This window comes from Diplotaxodon limnothrissa, linkage group LG20, assembly GCF_057381915.1.
Source record: "Diplotaxodon limnothrissa isolate DT_005_m linkage group LG20, D_limnothrissa_male_GT1.1, whole genome shotgun sequence".
Lineage (NCBI taxonomy): Eukaryota > Metazoa > Chordata > Actinopteri > Cichliformes > Cichlidae > Diplotaxodon > Diplotaxodon limnothrissa.
Genome location: NC_140615.1, coordinates 37,841,708 through 37,855,045, shown reverse-complemented (window position 1 = coordinate 37,855,045; position 13,338 = coordinate 37,841,708). Strand labels below are relative to the sequence as shown.

The following is a 13,338-nucleotide window of genomic DNA, read 5'->3' as shown; positions in this document are numbered from 1 at the left end:
TATGTCTGTCTCCACGTTGGTTGAGTGTGGAGTGAGTGCATATGAGAGCATGGGGGGGGGGGGGGGGGGGGGGGGGGGGGGATGGATGTTTGTATCTGTGTGTGCCTGTATGTCTGTGTCTATATGTCAGGTTGGGTGTCAGGCGCCACCTCTCTGGGGACACCTCAGGCCCTCCAAGGTTTGGAGGCCTATCTCCGCCCACCACCACTTCCCCTGCCAGTGGCGGACTCCCTCAGGTGTCGGTGCGTTGGTGGTTCTTTGTGTCTGGGGGTGGGCGTCCAGGTACACACCGGCTCACTCCTTGGCGGCCGCTTATCGGGGCCTGGAGCCTGGGGCTCGCTTGGGCCCCTTCGGCCGGCGGAGCTCATGGGCGCGTCACTGCAACTCCCCCTGGCTTCTGCTCCGCGGCTGCTGAGTGAGCCCTCATCTGGGACTCTCCTCAGCTCTTACTGGAACAGTGGCGCGGCTGCCCCTCTGTTGGTCTTCCATGGTCTCTTGTGTTCTGGGGGCCTCTGGATGTCTGGAGTTTTGATCTCCTCCATACCCGCTTCACACCCCGGAGGACGGGGCGGTGGCCCCCCCACACTCCCTAGCAGATCGTTACATGGAGAAACCTTTGGAATACAAGCGCGCTGATCCACACAGGTATGCACACAGGTGTTCACTGCTCGTAGACCCAAATTACACCTTTCTTGGCTGCTACTTCGAAGCACATCTGTCCTGCGTGCTGCACAACAACATTGAATATTTAGTATTTACTGCTGTTTACACTTAGCTAGATTAATGCGATGGTGTTGTGTTTAGTATGTTGCTTTGTTTTGTTTTTTTGCTTGTTTTCTATTCTTCCCTCAACAGGTGATCCAGGAGATTTTTATTTTTTTTCTCCCCCCCTTTCTCACTGTCCCTCTCCCCTTCTGTTTTTCCTTTCCTTCCTCTTTCTTTCTCCCTTTCCTATCTCTCACTCATGTCTGTCCCGTCTGTAACATCTGAAAATAAAATATAATAAATAATAAAAACAAAGATCGACCAAATGGACCAATACGGCAATGCCACGATGATCCATTTGGCAAAGTAAATCCATTGGGTATCCTTGTTGGTCTTCAGACAACAATTCTGACGGCTAAAGAACCAAATGGGACAGGCAGAAAAAAAAAAAAAAAAAAAAAAGTTGGAAAAAACATTGACTGTATATAAAAGACGGCATGGCCATAGCAACGTCCACATTTGAAGCATTTTAATTTTTTGGATGATGCATGGATCAGAGACCACTTTCAATTTCGTTGTACCTGTGACAATGACAATAAAGACATTCTATTTTATTCTATTCTATTTTGACTGCAAATGTCTTTATTTTTGGAGCCAAATCCTTTGCAGAGGTCTGGTGAGGTGAGGTGAGGCCTCAGCAGACTGCCAGCTGCTACTCCCGCCTATGTCGAACCTTGAGTCAATAAAGAGTTACACAGAGGGTAAAGAACATAAAGAGATGTACAGTTGTACTTTTTTGTGGCAGGCTGTAAACATGTTTATTTCTGATGAACGTTTTAACATGGACGTCTGTGGGGACTGACTCACTTCTAGATTCAACCTCGAGTGGCCATTAGAGGAACTGCACCTCCATTTTCAGGCCACTGTAAAAAAAAAATCACTTCAGAGATGTGAGGACAATTTAAAAAATCAAGTTTATTGTTTATAAAAGAACCTTTTGCCTTTTATACTTTCAGCACTGCAGCTGATGACTGGAAGTCACAATATATGCACACACACACACACACACACACACTCGTTTTCACATCGTAGTGAGGACATTAATTGAAATAATGTTTTCTCTTGCAGCTTAACCAAACCATCAAACATGAACTAACGCTGAGCCTAAACCTAACCATAGCCTAACTGTGACCCTGACACTAAAACCACACTTTGAGCCTCAAACATGTCTTTCACTCGCATGTGCTGTGCCAGTGTGCCTGCACATGTGATGTGACAATAAAAAGTGATTTGATTTGATTTGATTTGATTTGATTAAACTCATGGGGAGTGACTGTTGGTCCCCACAAGTATAGTGGCATGGCAAACTTTCTGTCCTCACAAAGATGTCTAAACACGTACACACACCTCTGAACCTGGACTGCTTTTTCAGCAAGCAGTACGGCAGAGCAGAGTCTGTGTAATCACTGTGAGAGCTGTGAGGATAATGAAGTTTTAAAAGGCAGCGAAGAGAATTATTTTGAAATTATCTTGGAATCCGTCATTTGAAGCATTTGTCAAAATCTGTGGAGATCTACTGATAATAATCTCTTTTATGGATCTACAAGGCTAAGAAATCTCCTCTGTGTTCGTCCGACCATAAACATGAGCTGGATAAACCTCCCTCACAGGTACACCGTCCTCCATCACTGCTCGTGCAAAACATCCTGACTGAGCTGAAACTGTAAATGAACTGTCAGTGAAACAGGTTAAAAATAACTGTCTTTTTTATCCATTGTTTCTTTTTAGTTTCATGAAATGTAAATTTCATATTAAAGCTGTTAAAGGTTATGAAAATGACCAAAAATGATAAGAGTCACGTTATGAGCTCCACGTGTAATGTAAGCACTGCCATCTGCTGGTGAAATGAGCACACTGCTACTGACCTGACCTGTTTGAGTTATTCCAGCAAAATAAATGACGCTACTGTCAACCATTCATGCCTGTGTATGACCATTTCTGCCTCTGCTAATCTTTTTCCACTAAACCTGTTTCACATGTTCTATTTTTGCCTGTTTATAAACAGCTTTTCTTATATTTCATATGAGGAAGCACTGAGCTGCACGTTTTCACCTTTTGCTGTCTTCATTGAAGTTGCTGCTATTTTCATGCAATCTGCTGTGAGACGAGTGAGAAATGTCTCCCTTTCCTTTCTCCTCTGCATCAGGTTTGCATCACAGCTGAATAAGTTTGATCCAAAATAGTTTTTATCTGTTTGGCTTTATTTTCTGACCAACGGCAGCCTTCACGAGCTAATGAGGGGTGAGGTTCGTCTACGGAAATGGCTCCTGACGCCGGGGCAGCCATAAGCACGCCCGTGCACACATCCTCCCTGCACCGAGAAACCAAACGGACTCATTTTAAAGTGATCCGTCTGACGCACTGAAAGTTTTCTCAGCTTTGTAACTGGACTCTGAGTCGTAATCCTGCTCTTTAAGCAGAGAGTGAATGAACAGATAGCAGAACAGAACCAGCACCGTCATTCCCATCAAAGCTATTCCCACGAAGATGCCGACCAGTCCTGCGGTTGACGTCTCAGGTTGGGTCAGGTCCCCTGCTGCTGTAGAAAGACCCAGCATGTCATTCATGGTCATTTTAAAACTCCATTAAGAAACACGTTTGATTTTAAAGACGCTGCATTGTTAAACATGTTTGAAAGGTTTTACCGAACAGATTTACCGGTGACGTTGAGCCGGCAGCTGTCAGAGCCGTAGCCGTGATCCGTGCTCACTTTGCACACATACAGACCTGAGTCGTGAGTCGTCAGGCCAGACAGCTGAAGCGCGATTCGTCCTTCTGCGAGGGCATCGCTGTCGCTCCAGACTCGCCCTGCAAACCGTTTATCCTGAAGCTCTGAGACCTCGACGCCATCCTGCACACGATACAGGACTGAGAGCTCCTGATTGGCTATCAGGTCACAGAAGACAGAAAGCAGACTGGGCGAGCTGTTCGTTCTGGTGGTGAAGTTCCACTCCAGAGTGATGCTGTCGTTCTCCTCCGCCTGATGGAAGCTCTGTGACACCGTCACGATCAGCGATCCTGTGGAGGAGACACAACCAGAGGAGCCCACGCTGAGAACAGAAAAAAGCTTAAAGCAGTCGAATCAGTGAGTGAGGTTCTGTAAATGATGGATGATGAAGAGAAGGTTCAGACCAACCACAGACACAGGGCAGGAGGATGATGGGCAGCAGGACTCTGTCGATCATCTTCCTGTAGGAGGAGACAGAGATGAAGCAGCAGGAACACATGAAACCCAGACAACCTCTCCTCACTCAGTCCCTCAGAGCAGAGGGCCCGCTTGTGGGGGCCAAATGCATATAAATTATATCTACAGCAGAAGAATAAAAACTGCGAAATGGGGCAAAGAAAATGTTTGTTTTTTTCACAGTAGGTAAAATGTTAAATTAATTAATAAACATCACAATAATAAGTTTAGTTTATTAGCAAGATTCCTGTTAGGAATATTTTCTGAGTTACGGACTCCCGAGTTTAGGCTCAAGAGCTCGGGAGTCCAAACATATCTGCCATTTTTGAGGCTTCGTAACCTCAGATGTAGAACAGCTCAGCATCAGAACCGAAGGACAGAATCACGTTTTTTCATGAATGTTTTTATCTATAAGCAGCTGTGAGCATCAGTTTTCTGAATGAAAATGTTCTGAACAAATTCATTTAGTTTTTTAAGAAGTAAGTTTTAATAACTGTTTGTACATTTTTAACTTGTTTTTGGATTTGAAAAAATATATAAAAGCAGCAATTACTGGCATTAAACTTTCTATCATATAAAATATGTGCATTTATAAATATGAGTTTGGTAACTTGAGGGTTACATACTACGTTCTACTCGACTCTCACAGTAACACAACTAAAACTGCTGTGACTGATGGATTTCACAGCTGATGTAACAGGTTACTTCCTGAATAAGGTTCAGCAGGGAGGGGGAAATAAGAAATCAAGAAAACAACAGACAGACAGGAGCGCTTCAGTCTGCTTATGTCTTTCACTCCATAATCATGCAGATTACATAAACCATCATCAGTTAGACCGCTTCCACAGAATAGTGTCAGTTCTTATACGTTACCTTGTGTGTCTTCTGGGAACAGACCGACTCACTCTGCACAGACGCTACAACAAACCGCTGCCTCCTCCTGTCTGTTATTTCAAACCTACCCAGCAACTATTTGGTTCACCCAACTCCTGTTTCTCCTCTTCCCCACTGCTTCAGTCCCACTGCAACAACTGCAGGCCCTCTCATTTCTCATCTCGTGGAAGTGAGAATCTATTTCTGAGGTCAAACACGTGAAGCAGCCACGCCCAGTCACCGCCAGAAGAATTCAGGCTGGGAATTCGATCCCCTCCCCGGTCACAGAGTCACAACTGATAATCACAAAGCTTTGATTTTGTTTACATTTAGAAAGAATTTTAAAAAAGCATAAGAATGTAACAGTAACGTTACAAAAGTGAGTGTGTGTGTGCGCGCGTGCGCGTGTGTGCATGTGTGTGTGTGTGTGTGTGAGTTCGGGGTCAGAGCTCTGATTACTGGTGGAGCAGATTCACTCCCACTTCTATTCCTGGTCTGAGGCTTGCTGTCCTTTGGCCTCTTTGGGCCTCGGTCAAAAAGGGTGGGGTGTTGCCCCCTCCCTACAGCTGCCTTCTCCGCTTCGTCTTCCCCTCCTTATTTCTTTGTTGGGGTGTGCACGTGGCTTTGGTTCTGCAGTCCTGTTTAAAGTACACACACACACACTCTGTTTTTCCTCATTCCTGTGCTTTTTGTTTTTGAGAAAGTTTTCTTAGAGTTGGCGATGAAGTTTTCTTTTATTTGCAAAAGTTCTGATTAAGTATGTTTTGTTTCCTTCACTCCTTCATTTTGACTCTGATGTATTTGGATAAACCGTTTATTTAATGTGCAGCTCAAAATGTTGTCCCCTAGAGGGCAGCACATCACAACTGAGGCTACTTCACACACTCCTGTGTGAGATGGGGTGGTGAGGAGATCGATGTACAAATAATGTACAAGTACTGAGGTTTTTTTTTAAATAAAACTATATTTGAAGTTTGTGTCCAGAATACAAAACTATCGATGTAATCAATATTCAAAAATCAAACAACAGAACATCAAACATTTATACTGTAAAGTGTTATTAGGAACAATATTTTATTATTTTATTTATTTTATTTTATTATTTTTTATTATTTTTATTTTATTTTATTATTTTATATTTGCAGGTAAGCTAGCATAAGCTAATCTTATCAACAACAACAAAAAGCCTGGAGTTGATTTCATTCGGTCAGTGACGACCGTCTCTTTTGGCCAACCAGCTGTACAAGACAAAAAGAAAGAAATAAAAATTGCCTTTTGGATTGGTTGCTGGTTGCTAGCTGCCGTGTTTTATCAAAATTTCATTCTAGAGTGGATAACATCAGATAATTGTTGCACTCTTCAGCTGCCCTTTCTTCATCGCACCTTTCAGCAGCTGCAGTAGTCGACCAACTTCCCTTCATGCTGCCTTGATCTTGGCTTCTAGTCTCCTTCTCCTGCTCATGTATATGAGAGCCGAGCATCTCAACGATGATCAGCTGGGTGCTTTCAGTTATGGTCACACGCACGCACACGCACACACACGCACACACACACAGGTATATATACATTTAGCATAAAAATGAGAGTTAAAAATTCTTTGGGGTTTTGTTTCATTCTGAACTTTTAATAAAGAATCATTCAGGGGACTGAAACCTGAAAAGCGTTTTCCTCTAACCGTGTAGAAGTGCTGGATCTCTATTATTACCATTGTATAGCATATCTGCTGTGCATCTTGCCTCAGATGTCGAGTGTGATCACACTGTGTTGCTCTCCCACACAGCCTGCAGATCTGCAGCCTACACACTGATCAGGGTTCAGAGGTGGGTCTGTATTAGCAAACAGTAGAGAAGTGACGGACCAGCAGCAACTTATCTGAAAGCACGGAGGGCAGGCGAGGACGCCTCGGCCTCCGCACACACAGAGGCATGTTCACATGTACAGTACAGGTGTGCGGGGATGAAGCTACAAGCTTTTATACAACGTATTTAACCTTGAAACATTTGCAGTGTGAAGTGTTGTATGTTTTATGATGGACTGTGGCTCAGAATACTAAACCTTAACAAACCTTAACAAAAGAAAATGTTGCGTGTGTGACCTTGAGGTCTTTCATGGCCTCACAGTTCACAGAATCTGGGCTCTGTGTAGGCGGATTTCAGTTCTTTGGACTTGGACTTCACCGAGCCTCGAGTTTTAAACAGAATTATCATCAGTGTGCTTTTGGACCAAAGAGTGTTTGGGTTACCATTCATGTACTACTTGGCAATAGATTGGGCCTGCACCACAATCAGAGATTAAGGTGTTACCCTGTTTTCTTTAGATTTCTGGACTCACAAAGCTGACTTCTAAAGAGCAGATTATCATGAAGGTTTATGGTGCATGGCTGACCTGCTTCACAGGTTCAGGTAATACAGTGACAGAAGTCTTCAGACCAGGCACGAAGCAAACTTGTTGGACACAGACAGTTTTTGTAGTTTTACTTTGTACATCCTCACGGGGAGTTTCAAATGTTACAGTCGAGACGGGAATGACCAGAATGTGCTGTTTGCATCAGATTCTCCGTGACCGTCTCAGCAACAGCGTGATACGTAGCCAATGTCACCAGCAGCCCTCGATGGAAGAGCTGATCCAGAAGCGACGACTGCAATGGTTTGGCCACGTCTGCCACATGAGTAACCATCGCCTGCTATGCTACCTTCTGATGCAGCAGCGCCCCGCCCACTGGAGAATCAAGTGCGATGTGCCCAAGAAGACTTGGATCGAGCAAACTGAAGACTATCTTAAACAACGATGTCTAACCCTCGAGCAAGCAAAGGTCAAGGCCAGAGATCACAAGGCCTGGAAGTGCATCGCTGACCAAGACAGAAACCCTACGGGACCCACAGTCACGACCAGCAGTTGGGGACAAAAGAAGAAGAAGAAAAGATGTCTAACAGACTGTAAACATCTTAATTTCTGCTGCAATGATGGCTGTTTGAACAGGGAGTCTGTGGGGACTGACTCAGTGTTGACTGGTAGGAGGAGCTTGGATTGTGTTACAGGTCGGCTCAGAAAGCTGCTTATTCAAAAACCTCTTTAAGTAACCAATCCAAGTTTTTTAGGACTGAAAAAATCACAAAAAATGTGCTGATGTGACAAAAGGTTGAAAATATTTAGAGCTGTAGTAGCTGTTCTTCTGTACGGACGGTGTATATGTACACACACGATATACACAGCTTCATTTGACATTCGCCCACGGAGTCAACCGTGCAAACATCAATCTGTACAGAAATGCATGTATACACTGAAGCTAGCCGCGGGGATAATCACAGCTCTGATGCTCCTTTGCTGCCTCTTCAAGACACTGCACACGCAAACACTGTAACGTATAAGCACATTACACACCTACACACACAACAACATAACTGTATAAATCATGGCATTACAATCCACGCACACACCTCATCCTCCCACTGATCACTCCAACTAATTATACTTTGCTGAACTCTCTGCTGTTATAAATATGTGCAGAGGAGGACAGAGAGCAGCGCCGAGTTTCTGAGGGATGAAACTGATAATGATCGTTGTTATAATAATAATGAAGCTCCTTTGAGTTCATAGTAAGCCTAGCTGGTATTCATATAAAATATATAGTAGTAGGCAAAGCTTTTGACAGGCATTCATTTCATCACAGTAAAAAAAACACTTTCAGACTGATCTGAGTAACGATTTAATGTCGAGTCTTACAGAATATCTGATGTTTATCAGCGTCAGTCACCGCGACGCTGAGCTAAGCACCACCATGAGCACCGGCTGTTGTAAAGAGTCATCATGTATGAATGTTTACAGGCTGTTGTAACACTTTACACTGGGAATGTGAATCATAGCTATCTCCATAGGAGCAAAGGGAAAAGCTTTTGACTTTAAGAATTAAGTCATGAGACTGAGAGAAGACGCTGGTGTTTCTGTGAGACACAGCCAAGAGTGAAAGTGGACCATTGATTCCACATTTCAAAGCCTCGACTTTAGCGCTGCGGCCCGCCGCTTGTTGGTTTGAGACCGTGATTGGATGAGAGGACGTCAGGTTCCCGGTGTTTGCTGCTGATGCTTCTAGTTTTTGTGCTGGGCTAGTTTGGCTCGTACTGGTCCTCGCTTCAGTTAAATACGCAGATACAAGAAAGATACCAATCTTGTGCTGTTTTTCTTCCCACTAGAATGTGATAATTCACAAAATGCTACTGTTATCAATCTTTTGTAAAATATGAAACGTTTGCTGGTAGAACTCCTGCAGGTCTTTGTTCAAACACCACTATGATGCCACACGTGTGCGCTCTCAGAGGACAGACTGTAGATTTACTGTTGGAGAAGCTGCAGCTCTACAGAAGTCAGATTCTTTTTTTAACTTGTTTTCTCTGCGCTGACCTTGAAAACAATTTTGGAAACATGGAAACATGCAGTAAGGCTGGATCTCGGTTTGGTCCGTGTGCTCAAATCTATCGATTCCCATAGAGAAATATGTTCTTTCCAATCAGCTTTTACAGAGAGAGTAGGAGGGAGGCAGAGCAGAACACAGAGGAGGAGGAGGGTTATGAAAAGATCCAAACATGGAGGATGGAAGAGCAAAATTATGGTGAGGTGAACGGTTGTAACAACTCGTTACAGAAGAAAACAAATGTTTGCTTGTTTCCATCCAGACTACAGAGTTTCATATTGATGTTTCAGTTGGATTATTGGTTACAGTTACCCCTTTGGTGGAAAAACACATCTGGGGGCATTCTGTAAAAGAATACAAATCTTAATCTTGATGTTTTCTATTATACGTTACTGTAGCTGCACAGAAGTCATGTATGATGGTTATTAGTATTTGGCAGCAGGATATAGCTATGCACTCTACCTCAAAGACAAATGGTGATGCAATATGATATTAAACCTTAAGATGTTTAAATATTAGCATTTATTTGTGACACCAACAGTGCACCACTAAAATGCTTTCTGTGCATTAAAAAACAATGTAGACCGAATGGTAGCATGGGTGATGGAACACACCAATAGGAGGTAGAGGGGCCGGAAGCTGAGCAGGAAGGGGCTGCAGCAGGTGCAGCAGCAGAGGTGCATGCAGGACTGATTAATCGAGCCATCAGAGAGTGTCACAAAGACAGGAGGTCTCACTCTGGTGCGTTTTCACCCCCTCCTGGTTCTTAATGTTCAGCTTTGTGAGATTTTGTCCAAGTTTGGAACGAAACACAGAAAAGGTCTCAGAAGTTCAAAACATGAAGGGCTGACATGCTGGTGCCACAGTCTACGCCCTGCTGACAGCTCTAAATAAATGTTGCAACTGAGTTAAACTCAATGACTTTCAAAGGATGTCTGTGTTTGGCAAAGGACAAAAGTATTGTGTTGTCCTCCAAGTGTGCATGTCCCTGTAGGTCTAACATCACGTGAAAATTATTGATTGACCGACACCAGCTATATTACCATGGTAACCCAGCCATTCAGTAATTTAATCAGCTGTGTTGGATCAAGGACACATGTAAAACCTGCAGGACAGCGTGCTCGAGGCCTGGAGTTGGACCCCCTGTGTTAGTGGATGTGAGGACAATCAAAGCAGCCAGTCAGCCAAAGCTGAAGCATTCCCTGCATTCAGTATGAGCCATTAAAAAAACCTCAGGTGCAGTTTAACACGAGTCTGTGGAGACGGACTCAGTTTGGAGTCAACCTCAAGCAGCCATCACAGGAACTGCAGGCGCGCGCGCGCCTCCGCCTTATCTTAATGCTTCCGCCTGCTTTTACGGACAGAGTGGTGCATCCTGTTGGATGTGGAGGATCTTTTGCTCCGTCTGCGGCCACAGCTCCCAGCAGCGGATCGCGGTGACAGAGAGTGTGTGTCTGTGTGTGTGAGATGGGGATTATTCTCATTTCACAGCAGAGGACAGAGGACGAGGTGAGTTATTCCCAAGTCCTTCATGAACCTTTGCGTAAAGGCGAGTGTGTGTGTGTGTGTGTGTGTGTAACGGCTGTGATGGACCGTGCGCGCGCGCGCGTATTTTCTGCCGTGTATGAATAACCGCAGACATCAGAGAGCGTCAACTTTTCATTTTGGTGATTTATTAAAAACAGTTTTGTCAGCTCTGCTGTCACGTTTGAGCGCTCGTGCGCTGGCGGTTAATTGGCTTTCCTGTCACATAGCGTGAAAACAGCGCGCGCAGAATGAGACCATAACCGAAAACATTGTCCTGATCTCCGCGGAGACGCTCAGAATCTGCGATCCGCTGTATCGATCCTCTGAATCATGTCAGCAGCCTGTAGGCCTGAATCAGCCTGTACACGAGTCCAGTGAAATCCTCACTGTGATGCGTGTGAACTGACCCTGCGCTATTAAGTGTGGGCCTGTCATTCAAATTACATATGATTTTATAGATGTCGCAAACTGTGCCAGTGCAGCTTAACTGCAGCCACCGAGCTAAAGAACCTCTAATCTTCTTATCTCAGGTTATTATTTAATGTCATAACTCTTATGTGCTGCTTCTGTCATTTATTGATGTAAGGTAGGATTAGTGAAAACCGAAACGTGGTGCAGGCCTGAGGGGTCAGAGGCTGCTGCTGACCAAAATGAGAAAAAGTCGACTGTAATGAGAGATGAAAGACCACAAGGACACACGAACCAAATATGAAGAAGGATCAAAGACCACAGACTGTATATGAAGGATGGACATAGACACTGTGAATGAGGTTCTGTTTTGAGGCTAATGTGAGAAATGTGCTGCAGCTCCAGAAGGTGGGAAACACAGTAATCGCATCACATTTGTTTCCATGTTCCTACAGTTAACTCAGATTTGTGTCTGTGGGCTGTTTTTCATTGACTTTGCTGCCAGATTAGTGGTAACACTTAGATAAGCCAATAAGAGAAAGTGTTTTTGTATGTTATTGTTAGCTGGTATTTACTGGAGTTGCGGATACACATTTACATACTGTCATCATAGGCGTGACTGTTTTGCTGAACTGTTCCTTTCACCGATCAGATGGTTGTACAGCATGCATCCTTAATGGCTTTAAAATGCATGAATTTGGTTCGCAAGTTTGAAATTAATTGTATTCTGAGGTAATGAACACTTAAATCCAGCTGTGATGTGTGTTTGGGATCATTGTCCTGTTGGAGCACCTAACTGTGTGATTTCATCATTCTGTCCACTTTGTCTAATGCACCAATACCACAGACAGCAAAGCCGGAGCTTGATGCTACTACCACCATGCTTGACAGTTGTACGCTCTACAATCATTCCACTCTGGAAAAGGAACAATAAAAAAAAAAGATTAAAAGCCAAAAATTACTCTGACATTAATGCACAAGTTACTGATTAATATCTCCAGCACAGTGTTTATGGTTCCTTCACTACACATAATACCAGAGACAAACATAGACTGTATATGAATGATGAACACATGTTGACGTTACCCAATGGTTAGTGAATTTTTGTTGTGAAGACTTAGTCTGAGCTGTCAATGAGAATGGGCTGCTTTATATGCCCTTCTCACGCTAATAGGAGCACCATTAGCAGCCTGAAACTAGTGATTTAGCAGAGCGGTCTCCAACCCCGGGCCATGAACCGGTACCAGTCCATGAGTCGTTTGGTAACAGGCCGCAAGAGTTGAGGCTCGGGTGTGAAATTTATGGTTTTCAGGGTTTTTATTGTGTTTTTTATATTGTGAATTTGGTTTCCCTGGGTCTTTTGCCGTGTGTTATGAATAAATCTCCTTTTTTTCGGTACAGATACTGGTTTTATTTTGTTGTATTTATCCGCGACACCTTAAAGGCGGGTCTGTGAAAATATTGTCGGACATAAACAGGTCCGTGGTGCAAAAAAGGTTGGACTGCTGATGTAGCCCATAAACTCATCAGGAAAGTGGTCACTGGGTGTGTTCAGTGCAGCAGAGGAGTCGCCCCCTGCTGGCAGAATGCAGGTTTAAGGCATTTCTACAAGTGATTTTATGCACAGTCGGCAAGAGAAACACCTGTTGTTAAATATCAGACATTTTAAAAGTGACCTGTTATTGCAGTGAGTAAATAACCACCAGATAATAAATCTAAAACAAGACCATTAACCAACAACAGGTCATAAGTAAACCATGTAGGGTTAGCTCGTGTTTTAGCCACATGCTAAATTTTAGACTTAGCATCTTTTAGTTTCTACAATATCAGATCAAGGCTTTAACATGCTCTTGGCTACAATATCCCGTCAAAAGGAACAAATAGGTGAAAATTCCTTCTAAAAGAACAGATGTGAACAAGCCCTGACTCTGACATGTAACTGTCGAGCATGAGATGCTAAAGGTTAATTTAGCACACCTGGGTCCACCAGCTAAGTTTTTATTCCTTGCATTCTTATCAAGGATGGATAGATTTTATTGCACTTGGTCCTTGGACCACAGCACTGTCACGGTATTAGTAAAATATGCAGGAACTACAGAGCTGCATTCAGCCTCTAACACCCTCTGTGATATCGGTGCAATGATTCTGGTCGTGCGGTAAACCAGCGCTTGCA

General features: G+C 43.7%; 1 protein-coding gene across 3 annotated transcripts; it reads right to left on the bottom strand.

The window, feature by feature from the left end:
• Positions 1–1,234: 1,234 nt before the first annotated feature.
• LOC146611447 (uncharacterized) lies at positions 1,235–4,977 on the bottom strand. 3 transcript variants are annotated; one of them, XR_014905010.1, is made up of 5 exons: positions 4,823–4,977; positions 3,902–3,954; positions 3,424–3,783; positions 1,573–3,304; positions 1,235–1,438 (listed from the first exon to the last, which is right to left on the bottom strand). XR_014905010.1 is itself a non-coding variant. In XM_085344749.1 (4 exons), the coding sequence occupies exons 2-4, from the start codon at positions 3,948–3,950 to the stop codon at positions 3,105–3,107; spliced, it is 609 nt and encodes a 202-aa protein (XP_085200875.1). In that variant the 5' UTR covers positions 3,951–3,954; positions 4,823–4,977; the 3' UTR covers positions 1,235–3,104. The 3 variants fall into 3 exon arrangements, 2 of the variants coding, with proteins under 2 accessions (XP_085200875.1, XP_085200876.1); XM_085344749.1 differs by having other exon boundaries at positions 1,235–3,304; XM_085344750.1 differs by having other exon boundaries at positions 1,235–3,301.
• Positions 4,978–13,338: the final 8,361 nt, after the last annotated feature.